At 40.8% G+C, this 20,314-nt stretch overlaps 1 protein-coding gene across 1 annotated transcript in view; it reads left to right on the top strand.

Annotated features, from left to right (window-relative positions):
• Window positions 1–20,314, top strand: part of DOCK2 (dedicator of cytokinesis 2) — a 407,203-nt gene that overhangs the window by 9,876 nt on the left and 377,013 nt on the right. Inside the window, exons 2-3 of the mRNA XM_028102762.2 lie at window positions 10,685–10,768; window positions 19,465–19,505. Of these exons, the coding sequence (XP_027958563.2) occupies window positions 10,685–10,768; window positions 19,465–19,505 (125 nt within the window). The remainder of the gene's footprint in view (window positions 1–10,684; window positions 10,769–19,464; window positions 19,506–20,314) is intronic.

The raw sequence follows: 20,314 nt of genomic DNA, 5'->3' as shown, positions 1-20,314 counted from the left end.
CCCTTATATTTCCTTGCAGCCTCATGTTGAATTATTTGGCTCTTCCATAGAATGTCAACTCCATGATGGCAAGACAATGTCTCTTGTTCTTCTCCAGCACAGAGCAGGTGCTCGATTAGTAATTGTTCATTGGGTGGATGGCTGGATGGGAGGGTGGATGGCTGAGTGTGTTGGATAAGTGTGTAGATGAATGAGTGGGTGGGGGATGGGGATGGGGAGGTGACAGGGGTTGGAGGTTTTCACTTTCTGGTGGCCTCATAAGATTCAGATGGACTGAATTGCCCCATCTTGCCTTCATCTCCTCAACCCTAACCCTTCGCTGTCAGGAGGCTGAGTCCTATGAGAGCAGCACAGCAATAAATGGGGTGTTCTTGAACTTTTCCCCCAATATCTGGACCCTATAGTTGGCCACTGCCCCAAACCCCACCATTCTCACCCTGGGACTCTATTCACATGGTCCAGCTTTCCCTTACTAGGACTGTGTACACATCAAGGTAATTTCCCCTCCCTCTTCCCTGCCCTTACCACATTTTTCTCCACCCACCTCCTCTGGGGCTCCCACTCCATTTCTTCCCCTTGCCCTCTCTCTCCCACTCTCTCTCCCCCCTCCTCTCCCCCTCCCTCTCTTTCCAGTCTCACTTCCTTCATGGGGCCCCTCTTGATCTCTCTCCTCTGAGAGTCCACAGCTGCTATGACCAACAGCTGAGCCCTTTACTTTTAAGACATTTCTTGTTTCTTGTGGGTTAATTTTGTCTATTCAACTAGATTTCACAAAATCTCCAGGACAGCAGGATCCATCCCCTCTCACCTTACTTTTCTAACATGCAGGATCCAGCAAAGTGCCCAACACTCCCTGCAATAGAGGTGAGGGGCTGAAGAAATTAGCCCTTGATTTCATCATAAAGCCACTCTTCCAACTCTAGCATGTGAATGCGTGAACTCGTGTGTGAGTGCGTGTGTGTAACTATGGCAGCACTGTAAAGGAAAGATTGAATCCCATCATGATATTTTAGAGCAGTACTTATCAACTTTGACACTGTTGACATTTGGGGCCAGATACTTCTTTGTTATGGGGCTGTTCTGTGCATTGTAGGATGTTTAGCTGCATCCCTGACTTTTACCAGCAAGATGCCAGGAGCTCCTTCACTTTGCCCCCCCTCCCCCGAAAATGTCTCCAGACATTGGTAAATGTTCATTTGGGGCAAAACTGTCCTTAGTTGAGAATCACTGTTTTAGAGAACTCATGGCAATTCCAACTTTCTCTTGTTGGTGGGCATGTCACTCTGACTCACTAAAAACTGAGTACAGTTGTATGCAGTTTGGCTCCCTCCTGGCTATGTCAATCTGGACTAGTCACTCAATCTTACACTACCTCAATTTCCTCATCCGTAAAATGGAGATGACAATAATTGTACCCAAGAATTATGGTGAGGATTACATAGGTGGGTAAAGCCCTTGGAATAGTGTCTGGTACACAGAAATGCCTCGGTACAGAGAAAGCCTCTCCAGGGCTGTGGAGGAGCACCTCCTCCTTGGTTACCTCAGTCTGTGATTCTCCCACCTTATTCTCTACTGACTTACACTGGATGTGAGCTCCAGCCTTGCTGCTGGAAGCTTCTGCTGGGTCATCACAGTTGCCCTCCCTGATGCAACATCAGGATGTTGCCTTGGTGCTGAGCCTGTCAATGCCTTGCCCAGAGAGTTCAGGCAAACTGTTTGTGCATTTTCAATGAGTGTGTTTCACTTGAATTGAAAGCTAGCTCAGTTCCCCCCTAGAGTAGAGACCCTCCAAAGCCCAGCTCAGAGACTAGAGAAGTGAGCTTCAGGCAATTGAATTCTTTTTCTCCATTATTGTTTTTGTTTCTCAGATGCATCAACTTGTCCAAACTCTATTAACACTTGTTATTTGCTGAAGCTTTTGTTTTCAAACATGTCAGCAAAGAGCAGGGCCCCAGACGAGGTATGAATCCATCCTAAAGATCACAGGGCACTTGATGGCTACAATCAAAATTGGCAACCAAGCTGGGTCAGCATCTCCTGAAGTAGTCTCAAGAAATTCAAGAAAGAGTTTAGCCAGAAGAAGGGGCATACTTGCCCTTTGTGTTCACATCCCTTCAGTTCAACAAGTATTTATTAAAGCTCAGTAAATATTGATTGAACTTCTACTGTGGGCCTGATGCTATTCTCAGCACTGGAAATTTATTGGTAACAAGGCAGACTGTCTTCACCCTCACTGATGCTGGAAAAGAGAGGAAATGTACAAGTATAGTATATGTGTATATACTATATATATATGTGTACTTATACACATATATGTGTATATATATATATATATATACACACTAAGTATATATCCAGTATACACACACATACACACCTACATATATACAGACATACACACAAACATGCAATAATTTATAACATCAGAAATGGGCTAGTAAGGGAAGCAAGAACTTTGGACTCTGATCTGGGCTTGAATCCGCTTTTTACCACTTTCTAGCTGTGTGGTCATGGGCAAGTTTCTTTATCTCTCTTTGAGTTTCTCATATGTTACATGAGAGTAATACCTTGGAGGAGTACTGTGAAGATGAAAGGAGGTGATACTTGTAGGATGCTAGGGATTTTATCTGTCTCATCTGTCACTGTCATCCCAGTACCCAGAATAGTAACTAGATGCACAAATGAGTATCTATTGAAAATCATATATGCTTCGTACATAATATATGCCCAATAAGCATTTACCATTTTGGGGGGTGGCAAGCAGTGTGTACAATCAATTGATCTATCTAAGTTTTGAGGTGGATAAGTTTTTTACCCTCCCTGTGTCTCTGTTTCCTCGTCTATAAATCCAAGAGAAACATTGTACTTATCTTCTAACATTGCACAAACTACAGAGACCCCACTCTAGTTGTTTCTATGAACTTTGTGCTATAACAGTGGTGTTTACTTTTTCCTTATTTCTCTCAATTTGGGTTCCTGATGAGCAGTGTATCTCAATGTTCACATAGAATTGGTGACTAATCAGTGGATTCTATTTCTAGGGTTGTTGGAAGTCTCACCTGTCTCAAAGTAGCTGCTTCCACTGGCTTGCCAACCTGGATTTCCAACATGAGAGTTCTCATTGGGTTTAATGAGCTCAGATAGCTTTAGTACTTTCAACATGCCTTTGGTCCTCAGCTATAAGTATTTTGGTCTGAGTGGATGTGTAGGTAACTAACTGCTGCCTTGGTTCCTGAGTATAGTATTTTGATACAGGGAGAGGTCAAATCCTTCACTGGGATGTGTCAATATTCTCTAGTGTTTGGAGACCTTATATGAAAGAGGAAGCTAGAACTGTTGTCTCTGGGAATCCTGCCACCTGCCACTTGTCTATCTTCCTTGGGTGGGCATGAATAGGGTGGAGCAGAATATGATTTCAGTGATTTTTACTTATTTTTTGTCCTATATCTTCCTCATGTTTATCTGCCCCTTTCATCCGTCATTCAAAAGTTGACAGTGGTTAGGCCTACAAGGAATAGGGAAGAAGGTGATCGGTTTTTACACTGGTCAGAAATAACTCTAATGAGGATCATAGATAAGCAATCAAACTTTAGCAAACAGTGGCATTCTGGTTCAAAGTTTCCTGTTAGTCATTTAGAAAACTTAACAGAATTGGGTATTGGTATGCAAAGCCACTTCCTTTGTCAGTCATGTCTGCTTTTCCCCAAATGGAGCCTTAAAAACAGAGGCCCTTATGCAAAGGCAGAAATACATTTATAAATTAAACAGCAACATCAGTTACTTTCATTTTCATAAAATGTGAATCTTTGGAATGAATATAGACCTTCATGTTGAATACCGGGCTTCAAGATCTGTCCAAGACATCTTCTTAAGTTGATTGATTGGAACTTACCTACCTGACAGAGCTGGATGAAGCAAGGAAGAGATTCCTAAGGAAAGATGGGGAGGAGACAGGAAACAAAACACAGTCTTTCCCCACCTTCTAAATGTCTGATGGACAGACCCAATTTGCTAGTGCTTCAGAGGCCAACTCATAGATGGTTTTCTTCTGTTGGAAACCTCAGTTGCCTCCTTGGCCCTGCCCAGGCCTGTGACAGGCATGTTCTTAGCCAGATTTCTGGGGTTGGAGGAAGCAGGGAGTGGAGAGTCTGAGTTAGGGCATCAGCAAGGTGGAGTGTGTCCAAATATCAGCAGCCTGTGTGGGGACAGGGTTTGAAATCAGGCCAAGTGTAAAGGGAATGAAGAAATATGCTCTGTTTATGCAAGAGAAGAGATTCTTGAGTCCCCTGAGGGCCTTCTCAAGGTTTGCTTTCGAACAAAGGATTAATTTTATTTAGTGTTGACCAACAGTGTCATTTGTTGCAAACTGCAGGGAGGTAGATTTAAAGGTAACCTAAAGAAGAGCTCTGAAGGAGTTCTTCTGAATAGATTGCTTTAGGAGGTTTTATAATGCTAATAAAGAGAAAAATGACTACCGTTTATTGAGGACTTACTATGGCCTGAGTCATATGGCGCAAGTCAAGCTGTTTGTGTCTTAACCTCAGCTGAGCTTCTTAAGGACCCTGCAAATTAGGCACAATCATCTCCTCCATTCTATAGTTGTGGAAAATGAGGCTCAGGGAGGTGAAGTTGCTGCTCAGGCAGGCTTTCCACTGGCCCTTCCAGTGATTTTTGTGGATTACAAAAAAACATCCCTCCCATTGCCAGAGAAGATGTAGGTCTTGTAAGTAGATCACAGGTTGGGTACTAACCTCCAGTGCTCTCTTGCCTGGGTAGCCTGGTACAAGGCAAAGCCTGTATATCACATGCTATGGCTCTGGGTTTGAGGCCAGAGCCAACAAAGAGTAGAACTGGGCTCAGGAGCCACATCTCTCTGACTCCAGATAGACTCTTGGCTCCAAAGCTTTATCGTCTCTCAGGACGGAGACTTTATTATGAATACCTACGAAGACTAGTTGGTCTCTTGGTGAAAGGGCTGATTTGTATAGGTGTTTGGACTAAATAGCCTGTAAGTTTCCTCCTTTTCCCTTAGAGAATGCGGCAAGACTGAAGCATGAAGCAGGGTCTGGTGAATACCTGAATAGTGCCATCTAGGTTTTGGGGAGGGGCAGGGTGGGACGGGGTGGGGGCAACAGGTATAGAGAATGAGCAAGGCATAGGGCTGGGTTTGAGTCCTGGCTCTGTGACTTACCACTAACAGGGTAAGGGAAGATTTTGGGTGAGCCACTCAAACCCTCTGAATCTTATTTTCCTCATCTATAAAATGGGGACAGTAGCTACTTCATGTAGTAGTTGTAAAGACAACATGAGAGGGCAACTGAGAATATGCTTCTCTGGGACACAGTGAAGCAACATTATAAATACCTCTTGTTTATGTTTGAGGACGGTTCTGATCTCATTTCTTCTTGAAGGCCCCTCTTCACTGATATGATTATTGCTTTCACTCCATCCATAAGTTTTGGTAAGGTTGTGTTTTCATTTTAATTTGTCTCAAAATATTTTCTAATTTCTAATCTAATTTCCCTTGTGAGTTCTTCTTTGATCCCTCGTTGCTTAAGAGTATGTTGTTTACAGGGCGCCTGGGTGGCTCAGTTGGTTAAGCATCTGACTCTTGATCTCAGCTCAGGTCATGATCTCAGTGTCATGAATTTGAGCCCTGTGCTGAGCTCTATCCTGAGCATGGAGCCTACTTAAGAAAAAAAAAAAAAGTGTATGTTATTTACACATAGTTGTGACTTTTCCAGTTTTATTTCTGTTATTCATTTCTAGCTTTGTTCCTTTGTGGCTGGAAAAGTTATTTTGTATGATTTCAGTATTTTTCATGTACTGAGATATGTTTTGTGGCCTAACATATGGGCTATTCTGAGAATGTTTTATGTGCACTTGAGAAGAATGTGCATTCTACTGCTGTAGGATGGAGTCTTTTGTATATGTCTGTTAGGTCTGGTTATTTATAGTGTGGCTCAGGTCCTCTATTTTTTTACTGATTTTATTCCTACTTGTTCTATTCATTATTGATAGTGGGATATTGAAGTGTCTGATTATTATTGTCGAAGTGCCTAGTTCTCCTTTTAATTGTGTCAGTGTTTGTTTCATACATTTTGGTGCTGTGTTATTAGGGATATATGTTCATAATTGTTATATGTTCTTGGTGTATTGACCCTTTTGCCAATATATAACGCTCTTTTTTGTCTCTTGTAACACTTTTGACTTAAAGTCTGTTTTGTCTAATATTACTATGTCCACTATAGTGCTCTTTTTGTTACCATGTGCATGGAACATTTTTTCTTTCACTTTGAACTTGTGTCTTGGATCTAAAGTGAGTCTTTTGTAGATAACATATGGTTGGATCATAGTGGGTTTTTTGTTTTTGGTGGTGGTGGTGTTTTATAATCCTTTCTGTCAATCTCTGCCTTTTGTCAGGACGGTTTAATTCATTTACATTTGATGTAAACACCCATAAAGAAGGATTTACTTCTAACATTTTGCTATTTGTTTTCTATATATCTTACATGTTTTTCTGTTCCTCAATTCTTCATTACTACCTTCTTTTATGTTTAATTGATTTTTTTCTAGTTTGCTGATTTGATTCCTTTCTCATTTACTTTTCTCTGTATTTTTTTTTTTTTTTTGGTTATTTTCTTAGGAACTAATCTGGGGTTCACAATTAACATCTTACAATAATAACAATGTATTTTGAGTTAATACTAACTTAGCTTCAATAGTATACAAAATATCTGCTTCTGTACAAATCTCTCTCTCCCCGTTTGTTGTTATTGTCACACATTACATTTTTATACATGATGTACCCGTTATTGTAGATTTATAATTATTGTTTTATGCATTTGTCTTTCTAATTGTCTATTAGCAATGGGCCTCTCTTTCTGTTTATCTCTTAACTTACTCATTTTTGAAGGATAATTTTGTGAGAGATAGAATGCTTGGTTGAGGTTTTTGTTTTTTCCTTTTAGCACTTAAATATGTCATCCCACTGCCTTCTAGCCTCTGTGGTTTCTGAAGAGAAATCATTTATTAATTTTATTGAGGAGTCTTTGTACATGATGAGTTGCTTTTCTCTTGCAGCTTTTTAGTTTCTCTCTTTGTCTTTGGTTTTTGACAGTTTGATAATTATGTCTTAATGTGGATATCTTTGTGTTTATTTTGCTCAGATCTCACTGAGCTTTTTGGGTTTGTAAATTCATGTCTTCCATCAAATGGAAGTTTCTGGCCATTATTTTTTCAAATATTCTTTCTGTTCCTTTATCTCTCTTTCCTCTAATTATGGAACTCTCCTTATGTGAAGTTGGTGTGCTTGATAGTCCCACAGGTCACTTAGGTCTTGTTCATTTTTCTTTATTCTTTTTTCGTTTTGTTTTGCAGTCTGGCTGATCTCAACTGACCTACTTTCGAGGTTATTGATTCTTTCTTCTGCCTGCTCAAGTCTGCTATTGAGTCTCTCTAATGAATTTTTCACATTTGTTATTGTACTTTTTAGCTACAGAATTTCTGTTTTATTAGTTTGTCATTTCTATCTATCTAATAATATTCTCTGTATTATGAAACATTAATCTTTTGGTTTTACTTAGTTCTTTGCCCATAGTTTCCTTTAGCTAGTTCAGCATATTTAAGACAATCAATTTAAAATCTTTTTCTCAAATCCAATGTCTATCCTTCTGTGGGGAATTTCTATTATTTTCTTTTTGTTCTCTTGTAAATGGGCCATTCTTTCTTTTTTTTTTTTTCATGTCTCATAATTTCATGTTGCAAACTGGATATCTTGAATATTACAATGTGCTAACTCAGATGTCAAATTCTCCTCTTTGCCAGGACTGGTTGTAGCTGCTTAGTATAGGCTGTAGTAGTTTGTCTGTCTAGTGACTTTTCTGAAGTATTTTTGTGAAGACTGGTCACTTAAATCTCCAAATGCCTGGAGTTTAAAGAAAAAAGTCTGGTGTTTGTAGCTGGACTCTATGTATGGGTAGGGGCATACCTTTAACATGTAGCCCGACCACTTGCAAGTCTGCCTTAGCCTGCATTTCCTGCCATCATGGAGCTTGAAGGTCAATCAGAGTTGAGAGTTTAGGACTTCCTCCCATCCTTTCTTAGCATGTGTCCAGATCCATGCATAGCCTTCTAGATCCCCTGGTATATGGGGGTATTGTATATTCAAGATTTATCCATGTTGTAGCAGCTATCAGTACTTTGTTCCTTTTTGTGGCTGAAGAATATTCCATTGTATAGATAGACCATCTTTTGTTTATATGTATGCTAGCAGATGAAAGGCTGAAGGGTGTTAGTTAAGCAGAGGAGTGATATAATCCCATTGCACTGACTATTGCTCTTGCTGCTGTGTGGAGATTGGATGGAAGGAGGTAGAGCACATGTGGAAAGGCCCATGAAAAGGCTATTGCTCTGTGTCTCTAGTCCCAGTGGTCTCCAAACCAAATAGAGGCTTGCTGCGGATGAATCATGTGACCAAACAGGGCAGAAGGTAGATTGAACTAAATGAGAGGAATCCTGAGTCTTCCTGGTAGTCTCACCATTGACTCAATTAATTTCCTCTCCTCTTGGTCCTCCAAAGCGTAAATAATAAATAATAATAAAGGGCAAGCTCATAGCTCTAGTCCTTTAGGGAGCCCACAGACAGATCAAAACAGACAACTACAGTTTCTTGGAACAAGGTCCTCTCTGCTCCCTCTGGCTCTAGAAACCCACACAAAGGACGTGGAATATGATTTTCAAAACTGCCACTGAAATGGGGAGTAGAGAGTGGGACAGGAATAAGTTAAAATGCCACAAAGCTTTACCAGGTTTCAATTCCCTTTTTCTTGATTAAGCATTTGCTTGATTGCTATAAACTATTGACCGTTTTCCAGAGTTCTGATAAAGTTGATTCTGAGAGCTTTTGTCAGATTTTTCATTGCTTCTTTAGAAGGACAGGCACTTGGAGTTCCTTACTCTGCCATTTTTGCTGAAGTCACCCAAAGAAGACTTTTTGAATGCATTTTGTTTTGTTGACATATGAGGAAACTGAGGACCATTGGGAGAGGGAGTGAACTGAGTTGCTACACTTACTACCACATGGATGTATTTTGAGAACATTGTGCTAAGTGAAAGAAGCCAGTCACAAAAGACCACATATTATATGATGCTATGTATATACGATGCCTAGAATAAGCATATCTGTAGAGATGGAAAGTAGATTAGTGGCCACTTGGGGCTGGGGGAGCTTTGTGAGGTGATGAGATTGTTCTAAAATTAATCATGGTGATGTCTTCACAACTCTGTGAATAAATCATTGAATTACCCACTTTAAATGGGCAAATTGTATCTCAATAAAGCTATTCCCAAATAAATAAATAAATAAAATCCTTCCAGTTTCCCATTCTCTTGGAATAAAGCCCGAATCCATCTGTTTGACTTGGTCCCTACCTCTTCAGCCTCATCTTGTGTCACCCTCTCAACTTTTATCATACTCCATCCATAGCAGTTTCTTTTGACGGTCTCTGCATATGCCAAGTGTCTTCCTTCCTTAGGGCCTTTGTACCTACTGTTCCCTCTTCCTGAAATGCCCCTCCCTTGTCTCCATAGCTGACCTGCTCAAATACTTCATGTATCAGCTCAGGTAGGCCTTCCCTAAGTTCCCCAACAAAAGTTGATGTGCTTATAACTCTCTACCTGGCCCTATTGTTTTCTCTTTCACATGTCTTATATTTTGTAAACTTATATTTATTTCTGTGTTCACCAAAAGAGCAAGATCAGTGCCTGGCTTGTGCCTGGCACATCATACCCCTTTACTGAATGTCTGCTGCATGAATGAATGATGGCAACATTCTAGGATCATACTGTCCTCCTCCTTAAGAGTCTTTCCTTAAATAAAACCACATACATTGTGCCCTATTCTGTTCTTGAAAACCTCCCAAGCTGGTGGTTCCATTTTAGCCTTTGGAAAGTAGGCTGCATCCCTAATCTGGATGAACAATATGACCTGGTCCCCACTGAGTGAGTGATGCTGAACAGGGCCTGTGCCTTGCAACGATATGTCATGATCATATGTTCTAAGGGGTTAGCAGAGGCTCTGACAGCACAAGGAGAGACTCTGAATGTTCATCGCCAACTACTGTTCCTCAGGGACTGATAATAGAAATGGGAAGACAGGGCACGCCCTTGAATGTTAGGCTGTTGTCACCAGGAAGGAGTAACTGGGGAGCAGCAAGTAGCTCATCATAGTGGTTGAGAATATGGAAGTTAGATACTGATTTTCCTGTCACTTCCTGGCCTGAAGACTTTGACCAAGACTTAGCACCTCTGTTTGGCATCTGTAAAATGGGATTGCAGTTTATACCTCACAGGGTTGCTGTTAGAATGGAATGAGATGTGCAGAGCACATGCCTGGTGCACTGGGAGAGGTCAACCTATGGTAGATGATATCAATAACCTCCTTGTCATGCAGACTGGAGTGCAAGACCTGTGCTGGGAGGAGTCAGGTTTGGTTAATGAGTAGGGGCCTTTAGCAGCTGGGCTAGCCCTTCATTGACTCCTGTGGTAGGCAGTGGGTTTCTGCATTGGTCTTATTAACCCCTGTAGGCTGCATGGGTGTCAGGTAAACTCAGGGACAGCAAGGAGGAGCAGTGATTCTCAGTATCCAGAGGTCTCACCATGCTGCCCCTCTCTTGTTTCTCAGCCATATACAACTTCCAGGGGAATGGAGCCCCCCAGCTCTCCCTGCAGATTGGTGATGTGGTACGAATACAGGAGACCTGCGGAGGTGAGTCACGGATGCCTGGCCCCCTGGCTGATGGTGTTGGGACATCAGTAGTATACACCTAGCACCTCCAGCCCTCTCTTGGAACCTGCAAATGTGTGTGGTCTGTTATGCATTTTGATAATATTAGCAATTAGAATTTACTGAAAATAATGCTTTGTTATTTTAAGAATTTATGCTTAGTAGCAAAGGCCTGACTTTTGGGGTTTGATGTTTGTTGTGCTGTCCATTTATCATAGCCATGGGGCTATTTGGGCCTGTGACATGCACCTTCTTTCTTAGTATTAATACTACTAAGATTATAAAGGGAAATCAGCACTATTAGGGTTTTGAAGAGCTCAGTAAATTATACCCTTGATTCTAAAAGGACTGCTATGCACAACTGTGTGGTATGGGCACTATACCTGGTCCTGCATCAAGCTGGGAGCCCTGTCTTGGGCAAAGTGGAATCTCTTTCTTCCCATAGAGGTTCCATCCTCTTGTGAAGCCAAATGTCTATTGGGCTGTGTTCACCCATGGTGGTGGGGTTGGTAAGGGTGCTTTTTAAAATTTGCGCAAAAGCTAATGGCCTTGGATCCATAAGTCAGGGCATTATAAATCAATATATCACCTATGTCACTGATAAAATTGATACTGGGAGCACGGCTTGGGTATAAGAGCCAAATGAACTTGCCAATATGTCAGCCACAGTCAGGCAGGCTCTCCCAGTCCTCACTGGCAGAGCAGGGCCTCCAGAGGTCTCCCCCTCCCCGGGCCTGCCTCTACTCATACTGTGTGGAGAGCATATGTCCTTCCTGTAGCTGGACAGAGCAAGAAGCAAGGAAGAAATGAGTGGACTGGGGCGCCTGAGTGGCTCAGTCTGTTAAGCGTCTGCCTTTGGCTCTGCTCATGATCCTGGAGTTCCGGGATGGAGCCCCACATGGGGCTCCCTGCTCAGCGGGGAATCTGCTTCTCCTTCTGCCCCTCACCCTGCTCATGCTCTCCCTCTCTCTCTCACACTCTCTGTCTCTCTCTGAAATAAATCAATAAAATTATATATATATATAAAAAGAAATGAGTGGACTGAGCACCCAGGCACATCCCTCCCTCCGAGCTAATCCCTTAGGTTAGAGAGCTCTTGTGCTGGGACAGGAGTGAGGGGTGGACAGGAAGCAGGCTTGTTGCTGTGAAGGAGGCCCCTTCCAGGGAAATAGCCAGCCAGAGGAAAGGAGGTTGCTTACAGAACTAGCCGTGTTTAGATTCTTACTTATACTGGGGGCACTATGCTAACTTCCTTATAACATGTTAGTCTGGGCACTCCTCATGGCAACCCACAGGACAGGTCTTATCCCCAGTGCCAGATCAGCTATGTGTAACTTCCAAGGCAATTCTGCAGATCGACGCACACACATACACACACATACACAAGCAGACACATACACACATGCAAACATAAACACACAGAGGCATGTTCATATATATACACATATACAAACACATGTATACAAGCAGACACAGGGCATGCAAACCAAAAAACAAACAAGCAGAAGAGCTTTTGTGAGGGGGAAAGTATTTGACATCTGATATCTCAAAACAGCTTTAAAGGAGTCATCATGGGAGAAAGGAGAACGCTGTTCACCTTCCTTACATTTATCTTATCCTTTGGTATTATTGTTATTTTGGGTTGTATATGAGGTGAAACGATGCACTTTTTAGTGTCTAGGCCCCTAAAAATCCCAGTCTGGCCCTATGCAAACCTTTTACACACAGAGTGAATGAAGCTGGGGCAGGAAGGAAGGGATATGGTTCCAAACACCCAGCCCTCTTGCCTCAGTGCAGCCCATCTTTTACAAAGATCCCATTCTACCCAGTGGCAAATAAGCAAACTGTAAGTATCTAACAGGGGCAAAGAGTGGAAATATCAACAGCATGACCACTCTCCTCAGTGTCTCTTATGTGCTGCTGAATGCAAATTCTGAGAAACAGGCATGAGGCCTCATGTCTGCAAGTGAGGAATCAAGACTCAGGGAAGAGAAATGACTCACTGAGGGTCACACAGGGAGCATGGTTGTGTATCCCTCCCTATGCATGCAAGCCCACACTCTTTCTTCTACCCTGTGCCTACCAAGACAGTGCCTACTGTCGGCGAGTATTTGTGTTCTGCATTTTGAGATTCAGACATGTATATTCCTCTTCATTTCATGTGATTTTCCTGGGGAAAGAACTTGTGGGCAGTGAACTGACCACACAGGTTGCCTAGTTAGAGCCTTCTGTTACTTTCACCTGGCCTGGTACCTGACCTTCAGAAAGGCCACACTCGCTGACTTGAGCCGCTTTTATTTGCCTTTGGGATTAGCGTCCTTGTTACTAACTTGTTCGGTTCTGGTTTTCCATTTTAATTCTATTTTATTAGTTTTATTTTAATGTATCCTTGTAATAAGTGGCCACAATGCCTTTCTGGAAAGAGCTGGGCATATTAATTTAGTGAATGATCACCAATTTGTGAATATTTTGAAAATACATATTCAATGTTCAGAAGTCTGTTAACATGATTCTATTTATCTGAAGCGTTGGTATACAAAACAGCGGACTTATCATGCCTACACCCATATCTGTATGGAGTTTTTTTTAATTTAATTTTATTATGTTATGTTAATCACCATACATTACATCATTAGTTTTTGATGTAGTGTTCCATGATTCATTTTTTGCATATAACACCCAGTGCTCCATTCAATACATGCCCTCTTTAATACCCATCACCGGGCTAACCCATCCCCCCACCCCTCTCCCCTCTAGAACCCTCAGTTTGTTTCTCAGAGTCCATCGTCTCTCATGGTTCATCTCCCCCTCTGATCCCCACCCCCTTCATTATACGGAGTTTTAACTGAAATTTATGGACCCTAAGATTTCCCTGAGGGCCTCGGACAGCTACAGGCTCTGAGATCAGGCCTGGTATTGTCTGCTTTGCCGATGGGGAGTTCTGCCTATTATTCTGGTTGAAAACCTGTTACCAGCAAATATAAAAAAGTGAAAACCACAGTGTTAGTCAAAAATGAGTCAGGATGGTGTAATAAGAACTTGGGTGTGCCCATAAAACCCTTTTGCAGAAACCTACTTGAAAAATAAAATCCAGCCAATTGAGAGATGAATCAAAATTTAAAAATACAGGAATTAAAAAGCTGTGATAAAAGTAAATAGTGGTGAGCATTGAGTCTAAATGAATCAGTTTATAGAGATTGATATTAAAAGTCACAATATTTATGATTACAAAAATGTTACTGTTAGGAAAGTGGACAATATAAAAAAACAAATAAAATCGAGAAGAGAGGAGTAGAAGGGAATAGATTAACTTTATGATGTTATCATAATAGAGAGTTGGTCAATATCAATTAGAAATAAAATATTACAATTAAAAAATCATAATCACTTCAATCTTTTAATGCTTTTCATAACTATTTTTATTTTAAAGGAGTTTTTAGGAAATCTTTTTTATAAAAAAGAAACATTTATTTATCTTATTTTATTTTTAAGTTTTTATTTAAATTACAGTTAACATACACACAGTATTAGTTTCAGGTATACAATATAGTGATTCAACACATCCATAAAACACCCTGTGTTCATTGTAACAAGTGCACTCCTTAATCCCCACCACTTATTTCACCCATCCCCCTATCCACCCTGGTGACCATGAGTTTGTTCTCTAGAGTGAAGAGTCTATTTCTTGGTTTGTCTTTCTCTCTCTGTTTTTTCCCTTTGCTCATTTGTTTTGTTTCTTAAATTCCACATGAGTGAAATCATATGGTATTTCTCTCACTGACTTACTTCCCTTAACATAATGCTCTCTGGTTCCATTTATGTCTTTGCAAATGGCATGATTTCATTCTTTTTATGGCTGAGTAATATTCTATTACATATATATATATGTATATATATACCACATCTTCTTTATCCATTTATCCATTGCTGGACACTTGGGCTGTTTCCATAATTTGGTTATTGTAGATAATGCTGTTGTAAACATCAGGGTGGATGTATCCCTTTGAATTAGCATTTTTGTATTCTTTGAGTAAATACCTAGTAGTTCAGTTGTTGAATCGTAGGGTAGTTCTATTTTTAACTTTTTGAGGAGCCTCCATACTGTTCTCCAGTATGGCTGTACCACCAGTCTGTATTCCCACCAGCAGAGCATGAGGGTTCCCCTAAAGAAATATTTAATCAAAATTTCAACATTTCCTTCAATTTCACTTCATTTCTTTTCCTTCTATCAAATACAAATAAGATTAAGTTTGGTATTTGAGATTTTTATTTATGCAGTGTCTTTATGCTGATTTTTATGAGTATTTTAAAAATCATATTTTATCTATTTATCCATCTGCCATCCTGTGTATATAAATATAAATGAAAAGTTGACTAAGATGATATTTAATAGTATTTTCCTTTTTCTGGGTAATGGGATTCAGGATAATTCTTTTAGCTCTTATATTTATATTTTTCTGCTTACTTTAAATTCTTTGTAACAGTCCATATCAATTTTAGACAAATACATAATATAGTCTTGAAGATTTGAAGCACCTATCTCCAGATATTAGCAATGATTAATTTTACGTGGTAGGAATATGAGTAGTTGTTATCTTATTCTTTGTACTTTTCAATAGTTTTTAAAGATTTTATTTATTTATTTATTTGCGAGAGAGAGAGAGAGAGAGAGCGTGAGCAGGGGGAGTGGCAGAAGGAGAAGTAGACTTCCCACTGAGCAGGGAGCTAGACATGGGGCTCCATCCCAGGACCCTGGGATCATGACCTGAGCCGAAGGCAGACGCTTAACTGACTGAGCCACCCAGGCGCCCCCAGTAGTTTTTAAATCCTCCCCCTAAACAAATGAACAAACCAACCAAAAAAAGAGTGGAAAGACCGTGGACTTTCGAATCAGAAAGTTATTCTCTGCTCCACTACCCACTAGCTGGGTAGGTAGGCTTCAGTTTTCTCACCTGTGAAATGGGTTACCATTGCCTGTTCTTGGGCTTGTTATGAGGATAGTGTGAGAGAAAGTAAAGAAGCTGTCTAGCACCATGCCTAACTCTTAGGTGCTCTGTGTTGGCTAATTCCATTCTTCCCCCATTATACAGAGCTATATGGAGACTGGCAGGTATGTATATTTATAATACGGCCCAGAGAACCTGGAAGCTGGCCCTCTGATTGCCTGGAATGGGTGAGGCCAGCCCTTCCTTGCCTATACTAAATTTACTCATCTGGATGAATGAAGAAGGCAACACCTCACCTGGAACCTTAGACATGAATGAATTTCCTTTCACTAGACCTCATTTTGGTTAACTTTTTATTATAAAGATAATGTTTTGTTGTATTGAAAACTCAAATAGTTCAGAAGGATACCGGTTGTTACTAAGCCTTAGATATCCTAATGCTTATTTTTTGGTCCATAGTACATCTCTCAGGCTGCCTCTTTTACCCAGAGCCTGAATAAGCATTCTATGTTCTGATTTTAGATGTGCAAAATACATGTTTATTGAGCAGTCAGAACTCCTCATGGGGAGATAAACATAAAAAAATCACTGTGATTTTTCTTCAATCACTTTCTTCAGTCATATTTGGTTGATATCTTTCCTGATATTTAATGACATTTCACAAGAAGACTTCAATCCTATATCCAGTTTAATGCCACCCTTCCTTCTCCAGTTTAAACAAAGTTGGGGTGGGTAGGAGTTTGGGGTGCTTTCTTTCCAATTCTCTGTGTTCCTTGATCAAATAAGCCCAAAGATCAGCCAGTGCCCTGTATGGATAATCTTGTAGCTGGCAAATGAGATACCACATGTCCTTAGGAGTAAATCTCCTGGACCATACCCCCATGTTTGGATTTGGCTTAGGGGTGGGGAAGCTATACCAAGCACTCCTAAGGCAGCAACTACCACCTCCAAAGACCCCTCTGTTTCTTTGTCTCTCTCTCTCTTCTAATTACATAGACTGTGGTAGTGGGATGGTCTTTGGGGGTAGCCCTGCTTGTTTAGACTCTTCTTTATAAGCCCTTCAGAAGGAATGTCTGCTCCACCTTCAATTATTTTCTTCCCTTCTGGAACAACAGGGAAAATTCCAGTCCACCTACAGATATATACACCTGTCTGGATCATGGGGGCTTACTCTTAGTAGGAAGACAATGGGGTTTCTGTACAGTGGTTCCCAGGGAGATTTTGAATTATGTTTACTAGTAAAATGAAACAAAGGTAAGGTATGAGGGAGGAGGCTGACCTTAGAAGCTTATGCTTTTTAAAGTAAGGCATAGCTTTTGTTGTTTCCTAGAAATGGGACCACACCATACATACCATTCTGAGACTTGCTTTTCTCAAAGATATCTGGAGCTCTTTCCAAGTTTCTAAGTGCATTACCTCATTCTTGGTTCAGCTGCAAAGAGCTCTGCAAGGAGAATTTTGGATCTACCGCTTGCTGAGTAGGGTATACTCAGAGCCATGTAGTAGCTTCTGGACCAACAACTCCATCGAGAGTGATCTAAGTTCTTTGCTTTTAGGGTAAGAGGGTGTCATTATGAGCACTTGACAGGGTGTCTTTTTAAAGTGCCACTTTGCAGGGAGATGGCCCTTTGGGTCTGCTTTAGAGATAGGTCATGTGAAAGTAAAGTTTTCTTCTCTTCTGAATGAGGAGGTCAAATCATCAGTAAACTCCATTTTGTTAAGTTTGAAGCATGTTTCATTTACTTTGTTGTCATGGAAATATGTTGAAATGACTGAAAAAAATAACTGAAAAAAGCGATAGTATTCAAAATCTGTGGGTTCAGGAAATAAAATAGAAAATATGCATGACTTTCTTGGTTGTTGATGATGATAATTATTGATTTTTAAAAGAGAGAATGTACAACACTTAGTGTACAGCTTTCCATACATTAGGTAATTAGTAAATGGTAGCTAGCAATATTCCAAAGATGTTTTTTTAGTTGGTGACATGATGTAGAACTGCAAACAAAGAAGTTGTTATAGTGCAAGGCTGTGGAGTGTCATCTCTGTGGGGTTAGATGCTTGGATTTAAATCTTAGTTACATTACCCACTAGCTGTGTGACCATGAGCAAGTTACTTAATCATTCTGTGCCTCTCTGTTTTCATTTGCAGAACTGAGGCAATAATAGTATCTACGTTAGAGGATTGTTGTGAAGATTAATTTATAATTTGAAAGAAACAAAACAAAAATTTTACCAGAATTCTTGACACACAGCAAGCACTCAGAAAGGATAAGTGCTATTGTTAATGGTTAATTATTACCAGTAGTTATGGACAAATTATTAGAGGAGTGTAAACATAGAATGTGATGCTTTATGAAGTTGCCAGCACTGGAAGTATTCAGCTGGAAAGTAGCTTAGTGAGATCATGGGGATTCAGATATTGAGGGAAGGAAATATTAGGAAAGGACCATGCTCCTTCCTCCATCAGACAGGAAACACAGTATGATGGCTGCTTACATTGAAATCCTGATGCTGTCACTTATTAGTGTTACCCTGAGAAAGTTACTTAACTTTCTCTGCCTCAGGTAGGCCACTCTTGCAAAATGGGATAATTACAGTTCCTACCTCCTAGTTTGTATAAGGATTAAAAGACTCCATATATGATGAGTGCCTAGAACGGTACTTTATTCCAAACCTGAGATTCTTTCTCTCTGATCTCCATTCATTTCTCTGTTTTTTTTTTCCCCTCTCCTTCCTTTTCTCCTTTTCTCCTTCCTTTCTTTCTGTTTCTCAAAATAGGAGCCACTGTGGGCCTCTGTTGCTTTAGAATTTTCTTTAGGACCTGACCTTCAAGCTGGCTCATGACTATGAAGGGTGACTTTGCATTTTAACTTGTTTGTTTGGGGGCTTGCACGTATGTCTGTTGAGAATATGTTTCAACAACAATCTGTCAGCCCAGTAATGAGGGTTTGCTAATGAGGCTCCCGACAGACGCTTTTTATTTACAAAGATGACAAATGCCACTACTTGGCTGTGCTTGAATCATTCCAAAGGCCAGTGGACTCATTATAGTCATCAATACTTGTTACACTGAGGCTCATTTTGTTCGAGGATGGTGTATAATTTGGACTTCTGTTAATTGAATCATTTTTGATGTTCTTGTGAAGGGAAGAACCTTATAAAATTCCTGTCCTTTTACCCATCTCTGAACTTATCTGTTTTGTAATGACTAACTTTTGCAAGTCACATATTAGACATCATTTGCTGCTGTTAAAACTGTGGGTATTATTTTAGGATGTTTGCCAGACTCCCTTAGCCTATCTAGGTCTGTAAGGCAGAGGTTGAAACATGCACATGAACACAGGACCCAGGCAAGTAATGGAAATAAGTGAAGGGCTGGGTGGAGGCTGGTGAGCTGGAGGCACCTGCCCTGTCTGATGGGAACAGCTGCCCTTCACCATAAGCCAACTGTGACCACCATCCCTGGGCCTCCTATTTTTTCAAAAGGAGGAAATTCATATCGGTATGTGAAATCCCTGTCTTTTTAGATGCTTTTTGGAGATGTTGGCAACAAATTCAACAGATTGTTGAAGCCTAGCCAGACTCGGATCTGTACCTAAGGTCTAAAGCACTTTGCAGTAGTTTCTTTGCTAGTTAAAAACAAACAGAACTACAATAACAACAACAAGAACAAAACCAGCAATAAACTTGTAGGAATAGATAAGAGACCTGTTTATTTTCTCTTTGCAGATTGGTATAGGGGATACCTCCTAAAGCACAAAATGTTACAGGTAAGGCCAATCTGTTTTTATTTGAAACAATGTTAGGTGTCTTTGCCTGAGGCTGCAATCCCTTTGGGCAGTTATCTCCCACTATAGCTCCCCAGCACTTCTGTCTCATTTCTCCTTCCTTGCGTCCTGTGCTTTCCCACCTCTACATGTCGGCCCTTGCTGTGCCTCAACTCCCTTCCCCCTCAAGGCTCACCTCTGGAGCTCGACTTTTCCTGATATGATAATTACATATGATTTCTCCCTTCCTTGAGTGCATGTTTTATTTGCAATTTATCTTCTGCTGCCTTTCTCTAGAGTTGTGCGGTGGCATTCAGCATTGCCTCACCTCACAGAGACGAGTCCAGTCTCTGCCCTTGGGGAGTTCACTTGTTCCAACTCCATATTACACCATTGTCTCCATGAGAGCAGCCACGTGTTTTACTGGTCTTATTGTTTACGGTGTCTCGTGCAGAAGCGGATGTCTCCAGTGTGCACCCTGGTTAATTTATGAAGGAATTTCCAAGTAATTGATAAGCTTCTCTTGTTACCTGAGCCAAGCTTAGGGGGCAAGGAAATAAGACACTTCTTCCTTCCTCCCCGACTTGTTGATTGGGAGGCATGATCCTACTCTGCTCTCCAAAGAACAATAAAATAAATCCAGGGGAAAATAGGTCTCATATCAAGATAGCCCATATGCAACCAAGGATGCTGTTTTGCTTTAGGACCTGATGTTCCAGCCATGACTGAAGGGTGACTGCTTTCCTGGCCTTGGGCAGGACAGGGGAGAGACAGAGCACCTTGTCTCATTTAGAGTGAGTCTTTTATGCTCT

Source organism: Eumetopias jubatus, unplaced genomic scaffold (assembly GCF_037043125.1).
Source record: "Eumetopias jubatus isolate StellerSeaLion01/CBP00866 unplaced genomic scaffold, mEumJub1_p1.0 scaffold_5, whole genome shotgun sequence".
In the NCBI taxonomy this organism is placed as follows: domain Eukaryota; kingdom Metazoa; phylum Chordata; class Mammalia; order Carnivora; family Otariidae; genus Eumetopias; species Eumetopias jubatus.
This window is presented reverse-complemented; position numbering and strand designations above follow the sequence as displayed.